The sequence below is a fragment of the Poecilia reticulata genome, linkage group LG3 (genome assembly GCF_000633615.1).
Source record: "Poecilia reticulata strain Guanapo linkage group LG3, Guppy_female_1.0+MT, whole genome shotgun sequence".
NCBI lineage: Eukaryota > Metazoa > Chordata > Actinopteri > Cyprinodontiformes > Poeciliidae > Poecilia > Poecilia reticulata.
In genome coordinates, this window is record NC_024333.1 from 8921416 (window position 1) to 8948134 (window position 26719).

Here is a 26719-nt window from a genome sequence, read left to right on the forward strand (position 1 = left end):
GAGTAGCAACATGCAGATGAGAGAGGCCACCGTTCAGATTATTTCTTGGCACAAATGAACTATGCAATATTCAATTACTGAAACAGTTTAGGACTTTAAGAGTTATTTAAACCTCAATCAAATGTACTTAATACTTATATTGGTATTAAGCCTATTTATTTACTATTTTATTATGTTTATTTAAATTTTTATTCATATTTTTAGTCGAATTCAGTTTGTGGCCCTCAACTGTTTTTGGTTAATGTTTAAAAAAAAGGAGGCTTAAGAATGTAAATGGTCCAAGGAGCCTTAATCTACCACTTACTGAAAAGGAAGTAGAAACTTTAACAAGAATTTTTTATCTCTTGTTTTTTTCTATTATTTTTTAGTTGTTTTTTTTTTTATCTTTTAATCCTCATTGGGTAAATAGCCTTGGACTATAAAAACAAAAGGCTCCAGATTTTTCCTCTCCCTCCTCAAAAACATGATCATGTAATAATTAAATTACCTGCACCTTAAATTACGTTTGAAACCTTTATTAGAAGAGTTATGAATGCAGAGTGAATAATTCCTCGTTGGATCAGGTCATTCAAGGTGATGGACTTTCCGCCGTATTAAATCGGGGTCAGAGGTGAGACGGGTAGAAGGACTCGTTTAAAAGTTACATTAATCACCGTCTTGCCAAATCAAACCGGGATAATCACCTGCAACTGCTCTGCTCAGAAGGAAATGACCCAAACCCAGGGGAAATTCTACCTAACACTTTAATTGTTTGAAGCCTTTGAAGGGTCTGTTTAATCCAAGATTAATTTATGCGATTTTAAATAACTCTGTGCATGATTAATACGCCGAGATGAAATTAAAAGCAGTTTGGGGCAATTATAACAAGGGACTGGTCATCACCTCATTAGAATGGTGTTGGAGACAACATGGCGAGTGTGTGTGTGTGTGTGTGTATGTGAGAGAGAGAAAAAGGTGAAGAGGTAGATAGAATAACTAGGTTTTTACGGATTTGCATGCTAATCACTACATCCCACTGGAAACTTGTCTGCGTTAGGCGTGTCCAACCTATGATGTATCCAAACTTCTCTGAGGTGTCTTACAACGCCATTTACCCTCAACGTCCGATAATCTGTGCATTTAATGTCCACACACCCCTTTTCCCGATGCACAATTCCGTCCCTGTCCAACGCTAAGACGCAGATCTACCTCTGTGCACCGGGTGCCTCGAGAGGATTTGGACGTGAAGAATTAATCTTTTACGCCCTCGCTTAAGGAGCACAGGGCTCCCAGGAGCTCTGATTTTAAACAGCGAATGTCGCAGCAGAACAATTTGTCACAGAAGAACCTACAGAGGAATTGGATTCCTTGTAGACAACTCGCACAGCTACGTTTGACCTTAGAAATTCTTATTTCAGGTGCGTCTCAGAAGCGGGTGTAACATTTAGCGATACAAACAGAAAAAAACCTGCCTCCACGTTCTACCTTGGTGGTCTTCTAGCACCGCCTGCACTCCTCGTGGACCGTTACAAAAACGCTGTTATGGAAGACCAGCCTAAACAACAGATCAAGCAAAGTTTGATGGAGAAAAGTCCAATAAAAAGTACAGGAATGGTGGGTTTAACCCAAGGACCCTATAATTACTGTAGATAGGGAACTTGGGTGTTATATGGCATCTACTGGATCCCTTGGTTGTCAACCATTTGATAATAAGCACTTTATGAGTCCTTGAATCTGACTGAATGGATTTGTGGTGCATTGGACAGATTATATTTTATGCCACTTTTGAGCAATGTATGTATGTACCTTAGCAACTCCACAGTGCATCCGTCGCACCCTTTGATTAGGACACTCATAGAAAGTCTTAAGTGCTGAAGCACAAATCCCTGGTCTACTATCCTATATGCTTTTTTTTTTTTTTTGAAGACATGTCATTTGAAAATCAGATGGTGCAGGAGAAATGTACTCAGAAGTGGCATGCACCACCAAAAGGCTGCTAATGTGGGTTTTCATGATTCAGATTTTTAAGATTATAATTTATAAGAAGCCATTTTTTGACATGGACCCCCACCAATGCTTGTTGCCCTTTTGACACTGCAGCGGCCATTACATCACATAACACTTTCAGAAATGATTGGATCATTCTGGGTTACTGCCTCAGTGCTTTAGCTTTTCTTTTTTTTTTTTTATCAGTTGTATTTTAAAATACAACTGATAAATCATTTTTGCATTATCTCAACAACTTCAAACCACTACGCAAGTATACAATTGCTAGTGTATAACTAGCAATTGTTATACACTAGCAATTATTGTTAAATTGCTTTTTAGCTTTGATCTTCATTATAAGATAAGTTTTATGGTGGTTCTAAATTCAGTTTTTATACAAAAACTGACAACAGCTGCAAAAACCCAAAGTGTCAATGGGGTTTACATCAACGAAAACCCAGGGGTGAAATGTGAAAACATGCATCAGGGAAGGCGCTGACAGAAAAGTTTAGAAGGGAGATGACACCAGTGATTAGACACAGGAGGTGCGATGATATAAAAGCACGCATGTGAAAAAAAGCCTTTTCGCACATGTACTGATGTCAACATTCAGACGTGTGCTTTTTTCAGAGAGAGAAAAGCTTAAAACTTTAAAACTACTTCTTCAAAAACTATAATTCATGATAAAAATCCCTCCTAAAACAAGAAATTCTTGGAAACAAAAAAGAAAACGGAGAATCAGATTTATCATTTAGTTCTTGCTTTGAAGAAAAAAAAAATTGTTTCAGGTCACAGCATGAATATTAAAGCACTATAAAGTAAAGCTACAATGTGCATCAGATCTAAAAGATCTAAAAAAAAATGTGCATGAGATCTCAATGTGCTATGGAAAAAAATAAAGCTCAATGGCTCCATTTTTCCCCCCCAGTAATGTGTGCGTTTGTGCAAGTCAAAATTAACCTGGAGGCGAGTACGAGAAAAGAGGGGGCTCTTTTGTGAAAAACCGAGGGGCTCATCTGGTCTCTCTGGGGCTGAGAAATTTGAGTGTATCTGCCAGCGTACACATGGACGGTGGAGAATAGACGAGCAGAATGGACGGGCTGCGTTTACAAGGGCGCTAAAAGGCGAAGGTTGTCGCGGAGGACCAAGGGACCGAGAGTAAAGAGAGAGAAACGGGGCGCCAAAACGATGCTGTGAAAATCGCAAGCTGTAGAAAGGTTCGTTATATTCATTCTTGGAAAGAAGCATCGAGAAATATCTTCCAATGGGATCACAGCAAAGTGCTTTTGGTGACTCTTAAAAAAACTCACAAAGGGAGTCATTTTAGGAATTTGTTGATCGAGACACTTTTATTCCGATCAAATCACTGACATTACCGGATTCCTGGAAAGATTGTTGACTGACTGAGATGAGTGGAGTTTGAAGTGTCAGACTTTGTGGATCTGAGTTTTAACAGCAAATTTTCAGACTCATTCACATGCAAGTACACATGTGTATCTAATATTCCTGTTGATCTTTTCAAATGAATGAACAATTTATTGTGGAATGCGTCAACTTTAGCGATTATACCACTACAGGAAACTCAGGATAGTTCGGAGATGCAACGTGGCGATACAAAAAACTAAATCAAGGCTGAAAAAATATGTATTTTTAGGACATGGTATCTGTTTTATAATAATGTTGCAGTTATTAAAGAAAACCTAAATCAGCAGGTCAGACCTCATAGTAGTGTATTTTTATCCCCATTTATTTTTTTTATAGCATGAAACCAAAATCTCACTTGTACATGAGTCACTAGCAGATGACTAGTGGCCTACAGAATTGTTAATGTTTATATTATGATGCACAAATTAAGAGCCATAGAAGAAAATAATCTATTCCAAAAGACAGAGAGAGGCAATTAGTTCACTTCTCTGAAAAGCCAAGTTTGTCGGCTGCTGAATGACACATATATGTTCTTCTGCTCAACAAAAATAAAAGTTTAACTTTGGCTTTACGTGGTCATTTTTGTTTGGTTTAATAGAGTCAGAGTTAACTTTTGATGCCGTCTGAGAGAAACTGAAATGCTTTTTACGGCACGCTGCATGACCAGCTGCAGGTCAGACATCCAGCTGACTGAGTGAGGAAAGCCGCATGTTTTGAGAGCAGTATGCAGGAGCATTATCCGGATCATTTAAAGCAAGAAATGTTGCAATGTTGATGTAACGCTTAACTTTTTACTTTGCATTTTCTTTTTCTACACTTAATAGTCTTAAGGTAAAATACATCCGTGTCTGTTAGACATCAACAAAGTGGTGTGACTTGGAGCTTTGCTCAGACTGTTGGTGTGTGGACGGTCATCTTGAGGAGCGGGAAGAGGATGTGTGGTTTCAAAACAGAGAATAAGTTTTATGTTCGAGTGCAAACAGCCAGAGGGCTGAGAAAAATGGCTGACATGACAGTGTTCCCTTGTTATTACAAGATTTAACAAAACTCCCAAAGACAACACATTCAGTTCTCATCACCTTAGTTAAATGAAACTTTCATAAGAATATACAGTACATTAGCTAGAGACTTCAGTGTTTTGTTGCCAACAAACACACAAACATGTCCTTAAACATACCTATTTTTGTAAAAATAAGAATAGTGACCAAGTAATTGTCCTTTTATTCTCTGGTAATTACACTGTACTCAGAGTCCCTGACATCTGCTTTGGGCCAGTTCCTGCTTATAATCTGGAAAACAAATAGGTTTGTAAAAACAGAATCTATTTTTCTTAATGCCATCTAATGTAGATGTGGCAAAAACACTGTTTTTTGTGCATTTTTCTTGAGCACAAAGTCAGTAGAGTGCAAGGACATTTCTGTCCGCTCAGCTGGACTAAAAGTGTGGATCAACATAGTTGAAATTCGATTGAATTGTTTTATTCAGCTTACTGTATTTTCTGGGCTACAAGTCATACATTTTTATAGTTTTGCTAGTCATACAACTTATATTTGCTTTTTTCCCTCTTTGTGGCTCTTTTATTGAATGTTGAGTTAGATGCTACTGTCATGAGCCAAGTAAACAGTAAGGAGAGGATTGTTTGCAACTCTGGTTTCCAAGAGAGCAACAACAAAATATCCAACAGCCTTCCTGTCTCAGAGCGAACTCCCTGGGCAGACAGCAGCTGTGTGAGCCAGGAGAGACCAAGCTGAGAGATCGGACTGAAACTGGAGCAGAAGCCAGAAAGTAAATAATGAATGTCCGAAAATAGAGGTACTCCCTGTCTGGTTATATGATGAGGCTATTTTTCTGGTACCTGACCTCCAGGTTTTCCTTTGCTGGGGCACATCTCCATTTCGTGAATTCGTCGAAACCTTCCCTCAGGCTCCAGCCAGGTATTTCGTTTCAATATATACATTATATAAAAGCTGCAAAACGCATTTTACAAGTACAGGGCTAACTAAGCCTGATCTTTGTTGGGCTACATTTGAAAATGGTAAGTGGGATAAATGCACCTGGATGAACTAAATGAGGGATAAAACTGCCAACAAATGTTTCAGGTTTTGTGATAAAGTAAAGTCGACGGCAACATTTTCTAGAAAGTTCTCACAGAGGTGTATTGGTCTGAACTGGGTTTGACTTGGCTGAGGTAAATGCTCTTTCAGACATTTGTCTTGTGTAGTAAATATACCTCCTTTCAATAGCTGCCTTAATTTAGGACATTGACAAAGTAAGTCAGCAGGATGAAAAGGTTTGTCTCGTCAAAGAGCATCTAATGGGATGTAGTCCCAGAAACAACAATAGCATCGAGAATATCTACGCCACTGATAAGAGAGAACACAAGCTGAAAGCTAATGATAAACAAATAGCAGCAAGGTGAGTGTATACAGTCATAAACCAACATTATTTGCTCAGTCCCTGCGCTATTGTGTGATTTTCTACATTACTTTCCATAGATAAAAAAAACAAACAAAAAAAGTGAGAGTAAATGGTTGCACTTTTTGTGTGCGACACAGGAGGGAAGAGGAGCGGTGACTTGGTGCATTAACATACAGATAGAATAGGAAAAGAGTTTTAATGTACTCAGGAGGCTGGAGGAATGGAGACGTAGAATGAGAGGTGCAGAGGAAAGGGCCAATGAAGACGAGGAGAGAGAAAGACAATCAGCACAGTGGTGACACAGAGGCAGGCATCCGTGACCTTGTATCTCAGTTCATCATGCAGGAAAAGAAATGAAAGGCCTTCAGGAAGGAAAGAAATATATGAGTAAAGTAGAAGACGAGCAGGATGGAGGGGAAGAAATAGAGAAAATTCAACAAACAGCTCAGGGATCACAGATGAGCGTGTTACAACGAGAAGAAAAAAAGAGAAACTGCGACAGGAACGACGACGTCGTAAACAGCTGCATTGGAACAGCACTGACCCGACCCAAAGAATGTGAAAGCTGTAAGGACAAAATCTGTGACTATAAAAGGAATATATATACTAACTTACTGAAAGACAAAGATAGTAGCTATCAGGTCCAGTAATCTGTGACTGTACACAAGGAAGAAGGAGAGAGTGGGGACACCCTGTGCTTGGGGACAAGTGGGGCATCAGAGACACTATCCAGGGCAAAACAAAAGGGGGAAAAAAAAGCTCAAGGATGAACTATGAGGACAAGTCTGTGGGGTCAGAGTGAAGCTTTGAGCGAATCTTCAATCCTGAGTTCAATGTGAAGGGAACATTACAACCTGATATCTAATTGGTGAGTTTTATAAATTTAAAAACTCGCTGCGTGCGCTTTGTTGTACACAATAAAAAAAATGGCTAAGAGGTTAAAATTCGTGAGAACGACAAGAAGCAGCACTTATTTTCCGATGGAAAGTTCCGCGTGAACGGAAATCGATATTTAAAGCAGCAAATAAATCTGAAATCCCTGTTCGACCAACATTTTACTTTACTCCCCCTTTCTGGTGCGAGACTGAGAACATGCAATCTGCTAGCGGCTCTGCATTTACACCTTGCAGCACTCTGTTCTCGCAACGCCAGCCTTCAGCACTCGTTTCTCTGTGGACCCGCAAGTCGCTGTCATTGCTCCCTCACGCAGAATCCTGACTGTGTTGCAACTCTTAAAAGCCCGTTAGAGTAAATGTCCGGCTTCGTGTGCTAATGCCAGTAGTGAGAAAACTGTCGAGGTCACACCGGGCCAGAGACGCGTCGGCTGTCAGATGAGACATAAAGAGCTAAAACTTGGCAAAGTCGCTTTTTTTTTTTTTTTCAGATAATCTGGTGCTGTTCTGATTATTGCCAAAATCATTCCCAATTAAATGAGCCCTAAAGCTTAAATAGGCAATAAAATAACAAATTAGTTATTTAGTTTTTTGAGTAAAAAAAAACAAACTCATCTTGCTTGCCAAAATTTGATTTAATGGGATTCTTTATATTTGTTTTTTTTCTCTAATATTTCAAGGACAACATTTACTGATGTGTTTTTACTTTTACTTATTCTTTCTAAAAAAATTTACCTAAATGAAAACAGAATAAAAAACTATGAATTAAATAGTGCAAAGAAACTCAACTATTTGATGTAAACTTGTAATGAAATTATTCTCAATGTTAATGCTAATAACTGGATAAACCTGGTATTTTTTAATGAAATTATTTATAAGTACCCAAACAAATACAGAAGTTTCTACCTAAGACTTAACCCTATCAGTCAACTTTTACTGAATAAAACCGATTTTGGTTTTAAAAAGATGATAAAGCCATGAAGTACTTGTCTTTCTTTTTGTTTTGGGTGCAACGCTTGCCAGACACATTAACTGTGCTTTAATTTTTTTATTTTAATTTCTTTTTATGTCAACTGATCAAATTTTACAAGGTTGTGAAACCAAGTTTTTCAACGTAGAGACGATGTGAATCTCGTGAAACCAGGCGTGGTTCACTTATGACGGCCTTTAAAGAGGAAAAATTGAAAGAAATACTCTTGAAAGAGGTCTCAAACCTGCCTCAAGGTTTTCCGCGATATGAAATCCTTCTTTGGCAGCAAAAAGTTCATTCATGTTGTTTCCACACGCTACCACCAACATGGCGGGTCCTTGACCCGAGACACCTCAATCACTGCCAGAAACACAACCGCGTTTCCAAAAGACACAGATGAAACTACTTGAAACTCTACCAGAACACATGAATGTTAACACCATCAACCAACACCACATTTATAACAAAAACAAAAAACTATGTTTTTATATCCTCAGAAGACTGTTTAACAGACAGCCTCGGTTTAACTTACCAGGAGATTGTTAGGTGCGGGTCTCTCCTTGGGGTTCTTTCGCATGCTGAGAAAAGAGAGACACAAGCGGAGAGTTTATCCAGTCATCATTCGCTGTATTGCAAGGTGCAAAAGAGCTGTTTTTGTTCTATTAATATATGCATACTTTCATTAATAAATTGATACATGAAAGGAGTCTTTCTACGAAATCCTTCATGCCACAGACACTGAAAACAGAAAGTGTGAATAGCCATACAACACAGGTAATTTATTCCACATAATTAGAGAATTTGTGTGTGTGTGTGTGTGTGTGTGTGTGTGTGTGTGCGTGTGCGTGTGCGTCCTCCATATTGTGTTTACTGTGATCCGTCAGAACGACCGACACGGGGGACTGTGTGCAGTTAGTCGTGAAACTGCTTTATGTATCATAACGAAAGGGCCATGACCGTCTAAGAATAGTCAGACAGTAGAGTACAAACGCTGCACCAAAGCAGGACGGAGCACCTGTGCAGAGAGGTGTCCTGTGTGAGCAAATACAGCCGCCACGGGGGACAAACAGCAGCTGCCGTGGTCTGCCGGCGAGCACTGAGCACACACACTCATACACAGAGCATGCATGTGGTTTGGGAGTGCATGTAAATGTTTGCCTAACTGTAAAGGTTACAAGTGGCTAATGAATCAGAGGCAAAACAGGGTAAACACTGGATTTTGTCCTCGCGCATTAGAAAAGCAGTCACTGTCAAAGGGACAGCTTTTAATCCATTGCTAGCAGCCCCAAATATTATGGCTCAAGCCAACTATGACACAATGAAATCACACACACACACACAGGAACATGCACTTTAATGCCATTAAACACTATAATACCCTTGATTCATTCAGGATCATTTGGCCCGTTCATGACAAATATGGCCTGCGGGATTTTGAACTGTTCAGTCTGACGCACTGGAGTCAGAGCCGGTCGGTTTTTGTTGGTCACAAAAACGACACAAATGTAGTATAAAATCACCCAAAACTTGGAGCACACAGAGTTGAAAGTGTTTTAAGTATAAATCATTTTAAAATATTGGCACCAGTCTAACTCACCACTGAGTGATGAAGTGAACAAACTTTTCACTGAACTGTCCAACGGGAAGAACTGGAGGGTCCTGCAGGAGGAAACAAACCCATTTATATAGAAAACAACAATTCAATTATGGACAGAAAAAATATATATTTTACTCTTACTTTTTGGTAGGTCAGAAATGTACACGCACCAAGCTCAATAAGCCTTTAAAAATTTGGGAATGCTCACATGATGATGATGATGATGTCATGACTAAGCTACTGCGGCACAACTGTGGATGTATTTAAAGGCAACACCTCAAACACACCACTTCTATGTGTGTAACTGCTTATGGGGCCTAAGGAGTGAACTTAGTTTAGGTTAGGTTTAGAATTATGTACTGGTAATGGTTAGGTTTAGGGTAATGTAAAGGTCAGCAGGTGAGATTCATCTCAAAAATAAATGGAAGTCAATGCAAAGTCCTTGTGAAGACAGCTTCATTAGTTATTCTATTTAGGACCATTTCTGGAATATTTACTAACTTTCTGAAGGTAAAAAAAAAAAAACCTTCAGCAGCTCCGTTGGTTCTTCTGAAGACATATGGGCCTAATGGTGGACCCAGGTATGGTGTAAATTAGGTTAAGGTTAGTGTTAAGAACAGTCTAGTAATGGTTAGGTCTAGGAAAAATGTCTGGGAGGCATAAATGCAGTTACTAAAATAAATGGAAGTCAATACAAAGTCCTAATATGGGTAGAAATACAAACTTATGTGTGTGTGTGTGTGTGTGTGTACTATGAGTAAACTTGATGTCCAATTTAATGTTATTTTATGTTGCCATAAAGTTCCAGTCTCCAGGTGTGACAGCTTACCGTTATTATCATCATATAATATTAATGAAACACTGCTTTGAATTAAACATGGTTTCATTATGGGCACAATTGTGTATTTGTATAAAGAGCATACTTCATAAAACTGAAAAGAAATTTCTTTGACATCCACTTTCATTTAAAGATGGTAACCGTGACACTGTGGCCGTCTCTACCGATATGAAAGTCTCTGGGAGTAGGCATTGTTAGACTTGGTTACTCCTGTAATCGTAGGGTGCTGCACTTTGTTTTAAGCTTTCAATCCACAAAACATGAACATATATCTTGTGGTTTTTCATGTGCCTTCATATATTGTATATACATAATCATGGTGGGCCGGCATGGCCAAAAAATGTCAGGGCCATTCTCTGGTCCCAGTCGTGCACTGGGCGAAGAGGAAATAAAGGAATCAGAATCTGAAAAGACTTTGATGTTTAAAATATAAGCAACCCACCATATGGCACAGAAAGATGAAACCAGATAAAGAAACCAACATGACAAAAGCTGCTGTGAACATTTTCAGGTCATTCAAATCAAGGCCACATTTCTGAAGGAAAGGTATTCATGTGTGAGGTTTTTAAAAAAAAAAAATTTATATATATTGTTGCTTTTAAAACATGGCAGCATTTTGTTCCCCAGCTGATAAATGCAGAATGGGAACCAGCTTTGTAGGATATCTTCCTGTGTCAAATTACTGGAAAAAGATTGTGCAGAAATTAAACACACATTGGAATGTACCCACTAAGGTACATTCAAAATATAAAAATAAACTTGACTTTTCAAACATATGCTATAGTAATAGCACATTTAAAAAGTACATATGAATCCATAAAAGCTTGGCAGACATAACATTGGGTTACTGGTTATTTAATTTACCTCTAAAATGCTCTATAATGCATGTCTGAATTAAAACCAACCAAAAACTGGGAGAAAAGGTCCACGACCTGAACCCCGTGCCCATCTTTTGACATGTACTTTGTCAACGTTGGCTCTCTGAAGCATGTCATGCAAACCATCTGTGCAACTGTCGCTTTACCTCATTACTTCATTTTGTTCCATTTATTCTGCTTCTGTCTTGTTTTGTGCTCTCAGCAGAACAGTAAAATAAAACAAATAGGGCTTTTTCTCGTTTTTGCAGCTATGGTAGTCAATTCCAAAAGAGAAAAAGAAGTGAAGCAGAGTTTTGTCTCCTCCATCTTTTAAGATCTAATCAATTTTGAACCACTGCAACATAAAGCTTATGTAAAGGTTATGTGGGCTTCAATAGAACTTAAATCAGATTTAAGAGGAACCATCTGAAAAAGTTAGCTGGTAGGTGGATTATTTAGTAGATCCTAATTTCAGAGATCTGCACACAACCGCCCCCCCCCNTAATTATTTATATATGTTTATATACACACACGAAACCTTATGTGAATTCAAAGCCAGGCGTTTATTCAAATGCCAAAAATTAGACCTCTTTACAAGCACAACCCTGCTGTGCCAGTAAAAACACCTCTGGGCTGTGTTCGCCATTCCTTAATGCTCTGATCGGCAGCCTCCCGCAAAGCATGATGCATGAACCCATTTAAATTAACAAAGGAACGGCTCCCTCATAATCTCACTGCACTTCACAGTCGCGTCGCCGCTTGGATGAACAATGTATCATAGCGCATACACAAAACCTGCACCCACAAACAAATGCCCTTGAGCACCACACAGCACAAGCCCGACTGTAGATGGTGAAACCCCGGACAGGCGTTACAGTCTGCATGCACACTCAAAATTAAACCCGGAGTACGTTCAAAGAGTTGACCAAGCAAGTAAATGCATCCTTTGTGTAGATTAAACCGCTGTCCACACTCCTCGCATATCTGCAAGCACCTTAATGCACCTACTTTTCTTTTTTTTTTTTTTTTTTTCGCAGAAACAAACACGTTATGCATTTATTCATGTTTCCAGCTGAGCGGAACACTGCTGCAGCTTTGATGTGGCAGCAGGCGATGGCACAAAAGACAAGCAGGCTGATGAAAGTGACTGGTCTGTTTAAATTATTCCTCTGCTTGTCAATTTGCTCCACTGTAAGACGGCGCCTTTGCGTGCGTGCGTGCTACGAGGGTACGAGTAAATATACATGTCATTGCCATGAAGCAATTATTAGGCAAAATTAGATCAGTAATTACAGGCTTGAGAATAAAGTGGGAGTTCTTTATTAGTGAAGCCGCTTGCTATTCAACAAACAGAGGAGAGCCGGCACATTAATGAGAGAGGACAGCGGACAGATGGAGGGAACGACTGCAGAGAACTTCCAATTTAAGACCTTGGCTCAGCGGCGCGAGCGCTTTTCTCAGGGACACACTAAAACAATCTAAGTGAAGAGTAACTAAATTAACGTCAATTAAACATACATGTGGTCTTAAACGAGCCCCATTCTCTGTGTCATAAAGGTTAATAAAGCAGCAATTATTTGCTATGTAATAACAGTATATTTGTGAGGTGTTGCCAAGAAAATGTTGGACAAAGTATAGCAAAATTACAATAAAGTCTGCTTGCAGAACCTCCCTTCCCCCATACACACAAGTCTCCTATTCAGAGTAGCGGCCTTAACGTTACACGCAGATAATTTTAGGGTGCATTCAAGCAAGCCCGGTTTGTTCGCGTTTAGTCAACACGAGTTCTATTGTCGAGAAAGTCTGATTTGTTTCAGGAGGCGTGAATGTGCAAACTCTGATTCAGATCAGAAAAATCGAACTCTGGTCCACCTAAAACCTGGGTCTCGGTTTGGTTGAATGAAATCTGGTTTGAACGCCAAGCGGACCGGACAGCACTGCAAAAGCAGGAAGCTGACTTTAGAGCAGGGGACTCTGGGTAACAGCTCAAGGTTTTTTCTATTTTTACCAAAGACAAAAAAGAAATCCTGCAACTGCTAAAAATCTGATGCTACTCCACTCCATTTTTGTTTACATTTTGCGAAGGAGGAAGTTGCATTGAATGTCTTCTTCAGATTTTTTTTTGTCATTTCCTTCACTGGTTCTTGACGCAGCGCCACTACAGGCAAGAATGGGAACAGGTTTTGTTTTTAAAGAGTTTGGTTCGTTTAACACAGTGCAGTGTGAAAAATAACCGTACCAGCTGAAAATGTAACAATTGTTGTAATTTTGGTCCCCAATCGAACAGAATCTACGGGACAACCAGGTGTGAAAACACCCCAAGATGTCATCTTCATAATATTTTAGATGTAATTGAAACAAAAAATTCTCATAAGAAACTTTTCAATAAAAAATTGACATCTCTGACTCATTCTATTGAGAGAAATAATAAAAATATGATTCCAATATCATTCAGTGGTTTCTTTAAAAATATTGAGGCATTTCTTGTAACAGAAATAAAAGTTTCTATCTTTCACTAATTCCGTCAAATGTAGAGTCGCACCCCGTTCTTTTCAGACCAGCCAATAACAGCTTCAGCTTTCCTCTGAATCACTGGTTCCAATTTTTCTTTGCCTGTAATTCAGCCATTAAAAGTAACAAACAATAAGTACAAAAGAAAAACGTGCTGCAGGCTGTTTGATGGAGGTAGTAGAATAAAGTCAGTAGAAAATTAAGACATCACAAAAATAAAAACCTATTTATATTTCAAAGCTTATGTCCCTGATCTTTGTTGAACTTTTGCTAAACACAAAAGCGAGTTTAGTTTTACGATTGATACATTATAAGGTAAAATGCATAATCAAAACAGGATTTCTTTCAACTCCCAGCAAGTCTTTTATTTCTAAGCCTACAAAGAAATTTAAAACATGAAATTAAACATATCTGAGGAGCTTGAACTTCAGCTTTTATTATAATTAATAAGTACCTCATTCAGCAAAAAGCATATCTTAACACTGATACCGTAAATTTTAGCTCTTGGGATTTCTTCACCAGAAAACTTTCATTTCATTTTCCCAACAAAAAATGAGTTGAAACAAAAAAAACAATTTTGCTTATCTGCTTGCTTTGATAACAAAACCTACATTTCTGCTGCCATGTGTCAAATGTCCAAAATTGTTAGATTTCTACTTAATATTCAACACACAAATAAACCCAGTAGGGCTCTCCCAGCATCCAAACTCTAGTTGTGCCTCAACGATTACCAATGTACTTCAGCTAAATAGTTAATTAGTCAGGATACACATTCTCTCAAAGTGACTTCCATCTTTCCACACAGAGCTTATCCTATTGTCTCCTCCTTGAAGGCACCAAATTAGCAGGGACAGTAAGGCTCTGCTGCTCCGGCAGGGACAACACAGCGCTTTCTCTCCCTTCAAGGGGAGACAGCAAAGGGCACGGGAAAAATAGTTTGAGTGATCGCTACGTCTAGCTGACTAATGAACAGTTCAGCCCAGGTCAATCCATTACAACCAAAAGCATTTAATTATTAATTACGGCCAATCCATAGGCAGTTAAGGACAAGTGACACTGTATGTTTAATGTGCAATATGGCTGGTGATGGGGGCAGTGGGTGGCTGTTGTTGTTGAGGCATTTTGGCTATTAGTGAATGTCAGCAAAAAGCGCTGGGGAAAAAAAAAATGAAGAAAATGTGATTGCTGGTTCTGATGAGGGGCAGTGCGCGCTCACATACAGTATTCATGAGGACGACAGCATGGCAATAAATCAAAGAACAAACATGCTTAGGTGGGTTTACCTTGTGTGTTAGTCTGGTTTATACTGTATCTAATAAACAGTTTTTCACAAAAAAGTGACATTTTAGATTTAATTGGTAAGAGAAGCCTATTCTGAAGAGGATGTGAAGCTGATGCAACACTTGTTAGGATTTCTACACATTTTCATATCTAAATTCAATTAAAGAGTTCATAATCAAACACAAAAGTTCACAATTCATTTACTGAATCAATATGGAAGAAAAAAAAGGAAAGAAGGAAAATTCGATGGATGGATAAACTAACGAATATAGTTGGACAAACAGGACTGAAAACATTTCCCAGCTATTTCAAAGCCTGATCTTGTGTCGTGTGACGTCTTTTTAAAAGGAAGACAAAAACTGGCTGCGCAAAACATAATGTCTTCTTTCAAAATCGCCACATATTTTATTTACGATTTTGCTTAGTCTTATATTCCCACGTACTCCTGATTTCAAACAGGTTTTCTCAGAAACAAGGATGCAACCTCCACCTATAAGACAGCCATTACCTTTTTACATAACAGAGGCAGGGGAAAAAAAAAATCCTGCTTCGACATAATTCTGGGTCTTGTAGTCCACAGAATTCAGAACTGTTTTTTGTGCGGCTGTCACTCGTGACGAGTCCAGCCTTTACTACAGTAATGTGCATACGTCTGTTGCCGGAGGCTGTTGCATAGGGTGAAGGGTTGAGTGAATGGGGAGCAAAGCCGCCTGAGTGGTTTGCTTCATTAGGAAACAAAATATAAGCTTTCCGGGCCATTAGGACTGACTTTAGATGCAGAAGCACATAAGACGGCGACTCACCTCATCAACGATGCATTGCAGTAACTGGAGAGGCTGACGAGGAGAAGCAGAAGGAGTCGGGGGGGAGAGAAACGTTAGCCTACATGGAATTTCTTGGCAATAGGGGAAATCAGTAGTGTGATAAAAAAAAAAAAAGTACTAAGATTAATCACATGCAGCAAGCTCAGGCAAAGCAGGGTTTTTATTATTCCATTATAGCACCTAATGTAATACCAGCAGTTTAGGCATAATCTAATAATTTGCTGCAAAAATCCAATCTGAGTGAGTTTTTTTTTTTTAAATGAGAGAGTCAACCAAGAGTGACAGACTATATGCAGAGAAGGAGACCTCTGGCTTCTTGCATCCTATTCCATAGCAATAAAACTTACCATTAGAGATCCTTGGTTTTTCTGAATCTGTAGGGCAAGACAGAAGAAAGAAAAAAAAAAAAAAAGAGATGAGGCAATATGTAATTAGTGTGTCATAATCAAGACGATGCACTTGGAAACATTATGATCACTAGGAGAAAATTATTGCTTTCCTGTTGGCAATTTGTGAGTACGTACTAACACCATTTACATAATGAAAACACACAAATGTTAATGGTCTGGCTCTCATTTGTGGGGAATGGGGGTAAAAGATCCACTAATGCTAATTTTCTGAGCATTTCTTTATTCCTGCCCTCCAGGTTATCTGGATGTGCTGCGATGTAGAATAACTGTGAAACAGTGTTGGAGGAGATTTACAACGGGCCACGCTGAATGTCTGCTTTACAGGTATAATGGTGCGTTTTAAGCGACTACTAAAGGGTAGGAGGTATTGCTTGTACAGGGAAGAAATGTGAAGAGCAGATCCTTAAAAGTGAGGAAAATAACATTTTGTAAAAGATTTAGGCTAGTTCTGGAAAGATGTTGGTAAAAAAAAACAAAAAAACACACGCACAGCTATGATGAAAAAAAAAAGCATAATGTTCTTAAAAATGTATGAAGTAGAAAAGAGGCTTTTGATTTGAAAAATGTAGACATGCCATTTTAACTTAAAATGCATGAAACGGCAGTGGAGCTAAGCAAAGCATTAAGTCTTCCCATTCAAAACCCCTCCAGGGATGAATTCACTACAACAACTTGTTTTCATTTCTAAAAACCTTAAATTTATACATTCATCACTCAGAATAAATGATACAAGGCTTAAAACCTGGGCTCAGCTGAACAGATTGTTCATTTCTCCACGTCTTTTGACAGTGCATTAGAGCACTTATTGATTCACTCAATTAAATACAGGTTTTCGCACTCTGTAAATACCAAGAGACTCCTAAACTGCCTCTATATCCAGTTTTGCCTGATTCAGACACATTAAAAGCAACTATGGAAAACTAATTTGTTCTGAAATAATTACTAAAACAGAACTGCGATCTGCTCCAGGGCTTGAAATTGGATAGAGGGAGGCTAACTTATTTAAAACATAATTGAGGACCTATTGTACTTCTACATAGCAGCGTGGCTACATTTCAAAAAGAAGAATTCAATATGTTTGTGTGTTTATATAAGTCATTAGGTGAATGTTCATCCTGAGGGTAAACAATGCCTGATATGATAATCAAACTGGGAAAAAAAAAGAAGAGATCTTCTGGCTGTCTTCTCTATAATGTCACATCCAAGAAGACGGCACCGTGTATGAGGATGTATTTACTTCTGTGTATGTGTGTGTTTGTGACACAACATGATGAATGCCTCTGTGGAAAACATCAGCTTTTCCATCTCTGCTGAGCTTATGAAGTTTTGCTTTTCGCTTTCTTGGAAATATCGCAGAGAGCTCAGCGTGAAACCAGAAGTCACAAAATCAATATTCAAATGCATAACTTTTTTTTTCCGCCTGCTCAATATAACTTCATGAAATATATCAGATTGCGAGTTCCTTTCCTAAATACTTATATACATATCTATATATATGTTTTAATCATATTTAAAAATGTGCATGTTTTGACAATGTAATGAGATCATAACAAGAGAGACAATAACAAGGTAGCTATTGCATAAACATTAGATGTGCAACCCTGAACTACAACTTTCATTACCATGAAACCAATACACCTCAAACTTTTCATTTTACCACATACTTTCATGTATTTAAGGAGGTTAAAATTATAGACAAAAAAGTAGTGCATAATAGAAAGAGAAAGGAAACTGCAGCGATCCACAGTTTATGTGAGAGAAACTATAGAGAAGATGATAATTAGTAATGCCCTCCTCCAATCTATCCTCGCTCAAGTAAAAAATAAGAAGAAGTACCGTTGGAACAAACCAAGAAGAAGGAAGTCTGGTCGGATGACAACAAAATTAGACCGCATTACTTGTTAGTGTAGAAAAAACACTGCATTTCACCCTGAACAGACCATGTGCAACATGTCACCATCATTTAATGCGATTAGTCCTGAGATGGTGATTCACCTTCAATCAAACTTAAAGTCAGAGGTAAGTAATAGGATATTTAGGAGACATATTCATGAGGTCGAATAGTCCACACAAAGTCAGATCTAAATCTAACTTAGAATGTCTGGCTATAGTCCCAAACTAATTTTCATAGATGCTATGTGTCCAATCTTTAATTTGGAAAGAACATATATTTTCCTTACACTTTAACAGTTATGTAATACTGTTGTTCCATCACTTACAGTACAATTAAAAAATGCAGATGTTTGTGGTTCCACCATGACAGAACGTAAAACATGTTTTAATGATAAATAATGAATACAATGAAAAAGTTTGGATTTCTTTACATAACTGTCTGCGCTTTCGCTTGTGCAAGTTAAACCCCAATATTAACTCTTTGAAAAAGGGTAATATTATTGTCAGTATCTGTAATCACGTAGGGTGCTAACAAACACACAGAACTTTGTTTACAACTACCCAGTGAGTAAAAAGAAGAATTAGAAACTATAATCTTTCTATTTATGTTGAGGGGAAAAAAGTAACGGAGGGAAAGTGTCTGTCTTTGATAGATGCAGTGATGTGTAATGAAGTATCTTAAAAAAAAAAACACACACAAAAAAACAAAAAAACTCAGAATGATATTTCATCCGGGAATCTATTCAAATATGAGAAATATGACAAAAATGAAGCGAAACAAAACAATAGAGCAAACCAAAACGACAACAAATCAATCAGAAGCAATAGTGCTGGCGGCTGTATACACATCACATCATCAGGTCTGGTGTCTTCAAAGACTTTCAGAGCGAGCCGCGCAAAACTCCATTAACTCCTGACAAAGAACGCAAATGAATCCCAACATGTGGTGAAGTGGAATTAAAGAGACCATCTCTAATCATAGCAAACATGAGGTGATGACTCCACTCTGCATGTATACATGCACACACACAAAAGGATGAATGAGTGCCAGCTGAACAAAAAGCTGCAAATAAAAGCAAAGAGAAAACAAGCAGACATCCTCAGAATTTTACAGTATGAATGACACATCCCAAACACAATATTGGCTTTCTTTGGGAGTGCAATTTACGAATGCCTCCAAGCCAAACGTAACTCTTCCAGTATCCTTGGCAACTTTAAGGCTGAAATTCGTGTCACAGATTCACTCGCGATCTTAACCAACTTCCTTGGTCTGTGCTGAAATGTTTTCTTTGAAGTATAGCGGGGAGAGGGGGTTTGAACAAACAGCTGTGCCAGCATCTGAAAAAAGAAAATGACAGCTTAGGCCCGAGGACTTTGGCTGGCTGCGCTTGACGAGCTGGATCCGAGCGTTCTCGCCACATAGCTCTGCCACAGCCTGCAGGTGAACTGTCTAGAGTGCCATATGGAGTTAGGGGAAAATTAAGACCGAAATAAGGAAACTGTTGGACACGCGAGAGCATAAACAAATGACAGATATTCCAAATATTCTGTGCAATCCCTCAAAATCATTAGGTGAGGAAGGAACTAGATAAGAATGACAAAATTACTGTAAGTTAGGGAACCTCTAACCAAAACTAGAACAGCTCGAGACTAAGTTCGCAAACATAAACTCTCCATATATTGACTTGCAGATGTGTATTGTTGCATAGAAATATGAATTTTCTTCCCTTTCACAATGACTCATTTTGAGAATGAACATTAGAAACAGCAATATCTACTGGAATCAGCCTCACTGGTTATGTAAACACGCCAACTAGGTTATAGATTAATTCTTAATTACTGTAGTTTTTGGACTTCAAGTACCACTCATGTATAAGTTACAAGTATTTACAAATTGTCAAACTTGATCTGGTGAGATGTTGTGTTTAGCTGCTTTTCATCAAACTCACAGAAACTGTCAACTTTGGCTTCGAAGTCTGCTGGAAGTATTTGATGCACTGACGTCCATGCTCTAAATCAGCGTGGTCAGTAATGGCTGATTTCTGTCAGTAAAGTGCGCAGCACAGCAGAGACACATGAGGTGTAAATCCAAGGTGATGGAGAGGCAGCTGTATTGCACAAAGAAGTAACACCAAGAACAGAGAAGGGCTGTGTGACAAGTTATCTTTTTTATTCTTCCAGTCAACTACCAGGTTCTGGAGACGCAACTGCACCGTTCACAAGCTTTTTATGACTCAAATGAAACCCTTTCTCAAGTGTCATGGTTTGGGCCTGCATGACTGCTGCAGACTGTTCACTGACGGACCCGTGAGTGCCAACATGTACTGTGACATATTTAAGCAGAGCATTATTTTCAATATTCCAGTCCACTGCAGTATTCCAATGCGATGATGACCTCAAACACACTTCTAAGATAACCACTGCCTCGTCAAAAGTGCTAGACTGGCTAAGCATGTCTCTAGATCTGACCCCTTTTGAGAATCTGTGGGGCATCCTCAAGCAGAAAATGATGTCATGGAGGAGTGAAAGAGGATTCTAGTGGCAACCCATGAAGATCTACTGAACTTCAAGATTAAGAGAGTTAAGGCAGAGTTTGAAAATAATGGTGATCGCACAAAATGACAACACTTTAAGCATGATTTGGACTTTCTGACGTAGGGGTGTACTCATTTTTGCTGCCAGCAGTTTAGACACAAATGGGTATCTGTGGGGCTTGTCCCATGAAAAGATATAATAAAATATTTACAAAAATATGTGACATGTACTCACTTTTGTGACATGCTGTATTTTAGCTTATCTAGCCAAGAGATAAAGGAGATGCACACCTCTCTATAATTGCAGATACCCTTGGTATAGATGTGACCAAAAATGAAGAAATAAATGGCTTATAGAGAATTGATGATTCCTTCATTCATTCTGCCACAGTTACATTTTACCATATAATCCAAATAAATCCAACAACGTCCTTGGTATCCTGTCAAGACTGGAAAAATAAAAAAAATAAATAACTATATATTTTTTTCAAAAATCTAATATCCTTACAATAAAGTCAAGGCCTTTTTACTTTATTGTAAAGAAAGAGTGATTTTCACACAATAAATCCTGAACATAAATCCGCTTCTTTAGATTCTTAGCAGAGGAGCAGCCAGCAGGTATCCTGAGGTGACCAGATTCAGATTGCTCAGGGACGGATTAGCAAGTTAAAGCCAACTTAAAGACTTGATGGGATTGGGAAGTCACTTCTGTAGTCAGCAATTACATTTGAGGAGGATTTTAATTTACTGTAATGAGGAGGAGGGAACGGGCCCAGACAACAGCCTCATACACTGAAAGCTGCATCTAAACAACAAATATTTATCAGTATAAACAGGAACGGAAAATTCCTAGGATTATCAGTATAATGATGCAGGTTCTGAGCAATCTGCAGGACCTCCACACAAAAAAATAATCAAAGGAATTTGCTGGGGGGTAAAACAACCTCGACTAGAAATATCATGATCTCACAGTATTTACACATACATTTCAAACTATATTAATTCATAAAATCATCCCTTTAAAGAAACACAGAAAAGCAACAACTCATAAAATATTGACCAGTGCTGTTGTTATATGTTAAACTGTAACATTCATGCTTAATTTGATTTTAACACAGAGACTCTAACAGGAAGTCTAGAAGAAAGTTTAGCAGGAAAATTGAAACAAAAAGCTGTCAAACTTCATAGTATTATTCCCATGTTTTTGAGCAGAATATCATCAATTCATGTCCATCAGCTGTTTATAAAACACCTCAAGAAATACAATTGGTTATTAATTAGGCTATCTGCCAGGGTGCCAGTGTGTCTAGTCCAGTCATGAAAAGCACCATCCATCACTCTTATTTAGTAGTTTTAAAATTGTGTTAACCAAATAAGAGTGATGGACGGTGCTTTTCATGACTGGACTGGACACATGCCTTAATTTTTCTACCTTGTGAGGAAGATAAAAGTGCACAGCAACAGGTGGGGGAGGGGTTGTGCTGTAGCACTCTATGCCTATTGAGCCAGAGAAACCTCGTTATTGTGGCGCCATCAGTGGCCGCTCATTAAGACGTTACTGTATTATAGAGAAGTTTTGAAACCATCGCTTTTAACAATCGTGCACAATGCCCAACTACATTTTAGATACTGCTATTTATCTGTCAAATAGAGTTCATACTTATAAATGCAACACAAACTTAATTAATTAAAAACGACTTACTTGAGGGTACGGGAACATGCCAAGAGCCAACTGTGAAAAGATGAACAATAATTACTAATAAAAGAGATGTAAAAACATCAAAAAACAAATTACAAAAACACTTTATACAATTTCTATTTTCATATGCGAGTGCATGTGTGAAAACTCCCAACAGTGGAAAAAATGAATATCATCAAAATTATATAGCGCTTTGTTAGGACACTTAAAGACACACATTCATAACAACTGGGCTGAATGTTGTGGCAAACACTGGCTATAATCTTTACATGGGAACGTATGCTCCGGTATGTAACTTAATTGTACACCATTAAGCTTTAGATTGTACTGTATATTTAAATTTTATGCGCTCAAACAGCATTGTATTCCCACTTCTTGTATTCAGAAATGGACAGGGTGAGAGAACGTGGGTGCTGAAGCAAATGTACTAGCGGAGACTTTCAGCCTTCAAAGTAAGCTTAGTGCCCACCTGCTGGTAATACTTCTCGGTCAAACAACGTCAGCTAATACTTAATAACCTCCATGCAATCCCCCCCCCGGAACAACATAGACAGATAAAGAACAGGAGGACAACGCAGTCAACGCCTTGCATAATAAAACGTGTACATGTGCTATTTTAAGTGAGACGTTGCTCGATACGTCGCTGCCTTTAGAACATTTTGACGAGGTGGGTGCTTTTCATCTGAAAGTGCTCCCAACATTTGCTTGTTTTATCATAAATAGACAGAGAAGTGGCTTAAAGATTAACCCAAACTGAGTGAAACTGAAGGTCATTTCCTTTATTTTGCTTAATGCATTCATCGGTAGCAAGCGACGAAGAGATGGGTCATCTTCATCACACGGATTATGTGTTAATAATCTCAACAGGAGTGCATCATACTGAGCTCATCCATTTTGGTTAGAGTGATTGAATTAAACATTATTGACAAACAAAGGTGAGACAGGGGCATGAATCATTTGTTGCATGGCAGAGAGACGACTGCAGACAGAAACGGATGGATAATCAATAGTGCAAATGGGAAGACGGGAGAACGGGGAAGTCTAGTTGTTAAGCTGAAATGTTAGACAGCAGTGCGTCCCTCAAACATGATCAACAACGTGTAGAGTGATGGAAAAAAGATGACCGTGCGCAAACACACACATAATAGTTGATATTAGCCATGTCTTTCTGCATGGAGTTTGCATGTTCTCCCTGTGCATGCGTGGGTTTTCTCCGGGTACTCCGGTTTCCTCCCACAGTCCAAAAACATGACTGTCAGGTTAATTGGCCTCTCCAAATTGCCCCTAGGTGTGTGGGTGCATGGTTGTGTGTCCTGTGTGTCTCTGTGTTGCCCTGCGACAGACTGGCGACCTGTCCAGGGTGTACCCCGCCTCTCGCCCGAAACGTTGGCTGGAGATGGGCACCAGCACCCCTCCCGACCCCATTAAGGGAAAAAGGGTGCAAGAAAATGGATGGATGGATGGATGGTTTCAGCTGTAGATGTGTAAAGCTACACGATGTTCTTTGGGAATTTCTGGACATAAAAAGGAGTAAGCCCAGATTTTACTCAAAGAAAAGGTTGGTATATCTACTGAAAATACATTACAGCAATATCTTGACTAGAGCAACCAGGTTTAATCCCAGTACAACTAAGTGCAGCTATGCTATTCCACATAGAGGTACGGAGGCCAGAAATTTCTAGAACTCCAAACTACCCGAGAAACAAGACTACTGAAGCAAAACATTTGGTCCCGTTAACTAGTGAAGTGAAATAACTTTATGTTAATATTACTATAATATTTTTTATGAATGTTTAATATGCAAATATGACATTGCAGAATCAGAATCAAATTTTCTGATTTCCATCTGATTCATATAAATTCCCATCATGTTCATAAAAGGTTGGAATATTCCCCAGCTCATCCCAAACCCGTCAAAGGTTTCTGAAAACTTCCACCTTACTTTACATTTGATATTTTTCTCCTTGCAAATTTTATGAAATATAAAAGGAAAAGCTTGACATTATTGTCAAATAAATAAATAAATAAAATAGTATACCTCCATGAAAGAGATGCCCACACTCCAGACATCAGCATGGATCCCATACTGCTCTCCTGATATCCTTTCAGGCTGTCGAGATAAAACAAGTTAGCTTATGCTACAAACAAACCAAAAACAAACAAAAAAATGTATGTATCTAAGCTCAAAATGCAAAATTTTACCTTAAGTTACAATAAAAAGTAGAAAACTTACTGCCATGTATGCGTTGGTTCCCACGTAGGTTTTTGCTATAGAATTTACCAGCTGCAGAAGGAAAGAAAAGACTCCTTCACATCAAGTAACTAAGCTTAAAATTATAAGAACAGTTAAACACAAATAACACTAAAAGGTTTTACAATTTACAATGTCAGAAATAGAACAGCAGCTATGGCTGATTTGCATTCCCTAAATCTACTGTCATGTAAGGGGGGTGCGCTCAGGCCTCAAACAAGAGACGATGGCAACAGAGTGTGTATGTTATCAGTGACACAACCCTGATAATGACTGTCTGCTCCCATATGGCTTTTTTTTTCTTAACGTCCTACTGAATGTGAGGCAAGGATGAAGGGTCTACATGCATGAAAGACAAGTAAACAACAAAAAAATTGAACAAAAAGAGGGGTGGGACACATGTGTTCACCTTTAGGAAGCCAAGGAAGTGAAGGTTATGAATGAAGGACCAATTTTCCAAAGAAGGGAAACCGTTTGCGTGCCAGGATGCTGAAAGGGAAAACCGAGTCCACGACTCTGGGTGTTTTGGGGACGGTGAAGGTCTGTCCCTGATGATTACATTAAAAAACACACTTTGGCGCGTGCACGCACACACACACACGTGATGACAAGGCTATTGTCTGCCGCCCACGCTTTCCCCTCCAATCTACTGAATACATATCAATGCGGCTCGGCGTTTGTGTGTGTGTGTCATAATTATAGCAAGTGATTTTTTATTTTTTTTTTCAGAGGATGCAGAACAATGGAAGAGTGGGGGCGCTAATGTGAGAAGATGACCCTGGGGATGGCTCTGATGCCTTGAGTGTAGAATGAACGCTGTGATTGACAAGCTGACCACGTGAACACACACGCGCGCGCACGCACGCACGCACACACACACACACACACACACACACACACACACACACACACACACACCACACACGCACTCTGAATGCACAGGGCTGCGGCTGCACAGCTCCACTCTACAGCTTCCTCGCATTTCCATCCTGCATTCTTTCATTCGCTGCAACACAAACAAATCAGAGTACCTGCGTGCTGACACCAAAGTCACACAGCTTGACTTGTCCTCGGGTGTTCACCAGCATATTGGAAGGCTTGACATCTGTGGAGACAAACTGCTTGATAAGAACTGCGACATCAGCACTCTGCCGCTTGTCTTTATCAACTCTGCTCTGATTTTTTTTGTTTTGTTTTTTTTTATTTTTAATAACGCAGCAACCTTACTCACCTCTGTGAAGTATCTTCAGGCTCCACAAATATGTCAGGCCTTTTACAACCTAGGGACACGAGCGTCGGGGAAAACGGAGAGATTACGACTTTAAACAGATAAAATTCTGAAACTCGGTTTCGTTCCATTCTTAATCGGTCAAATGAAAAAAAAAAAAAAAAACACACGAGCAGAACTCGATTGTAACACAATGCCAGACTCGTATCAGAGTAACAAAAAGGAGAAAAAAAATGGCTGTTTATTTAGAAATCAGCTGTCAGAGTCGAAGCAGGTCAACATGCTGTTAACAGCTGCGCTCGTGGCCGATTATTTTCCACCGAATACATGAACTTGATCTCTGACTCAGTTCTGTTAGTCCTTTAATGTCTCCAGGTGGTGCTAAAATATTTTGCTCTGAAAGCTGTGATTAACTTCTGTTTTCCACAGGTGGTATTGTGATTCACTAGCCCTGCCGGTTGTTGAACAGTTTGAAGGACATTTACTGGCGTAACGTCGTGGCTCCTGCTCTCAGGTGGTGGAAAAGTAGGCCGGCTCTTTTACAGAACCAGTTAAGAGCCGGGTCTAGAACCAGCCCTGGTTATGAAACATCTTTGGTTGAAAAAAACACTCTGGTGGTCTCACAGTAAAAGATGAGCACCAGAGTTTTCAAACAGGTGGAGGTTTTTGTTAGAAAACACAACATTTAAATCCAACCACTCATGTGTGTTAAAGTGCTTACATACAAATACATTCATAACATCAACTAACCTTTGTAGAAATGTTAATTAAATAAAGCACAGAGGTCTGCTTTGATTGGAGCAACACTATATAAATGACAAGTTAGAATATTTCACACCATTTTTGTTTCAAAATAGAAAAAACTATGGTATGGGTTATCATTAACAAATATTAAATATGGAAGAAGCCGACATGTTGCACCTCATCTGCGTGTGATTTATGGGAATAAATCACTTGCTTTATCACAATGTGATATTATATCGATTTGTTTGGATGACGATACAATGTTTGCCCGTATCACAAAGCATGTCATGATAAGATTTCTATTCAGTTAAATTCACAAATCTGCAATAGATGCAATGCGATATCATGTGCTTATCTCACACAATCATTTGAATCTATTTC

At 38.8% G+C, this 26719-nt stretch overlaps 1 protein-coding gene across 2 annotated transcripts in view; it reads right to left on the reverse strand.

The window, feature by feature from the left end:
* The window catches only part of map2k5 (mitogen-activated protein kinase kinase 5), a 53668-nt gene that overhangs the window by 4862 nt on the left and 22087 nt on the right, over positions 1-26719 (reverse strand). Inside the window, exons 13-21 of one of the 2 annotated variants that reach the window (XM_008404628.2) lie at positions 25598-25646; positions 25398-25471; positions 24349-24399; positions 24154-24225; positions 22119-22148; positions 15927-15953; positions 15559-15591; positions 9269-9330; positions 8204-8249 (exon numbers count right to left, since the gene is read on the reverse strand). In XM_008404628.2, coding sequence (XP_008402850.1) covers positions 8204-8249; positions 9269-9330; positions 15559-15591; positions 15927-15953; positions 22119-22148; positions 24154-24225; positions 24349-24399; positions 25398-25471; positions 25598-25646 — 444 coding nt within the window. Of the gene's footprint in view, positions 1-8203; positions 8250-9268; positions 9331-15558; positions 15592-15926; positions 15954-16518; positions 19221-22118; positions 22149-24153; positions 24226-24348; positions 24400-25397; positions 25472-25597; positions 25647-26719 lie in introns of those variants that run through there. The other variant, XM_008404630.2, reaches the window with a different exon arrangement.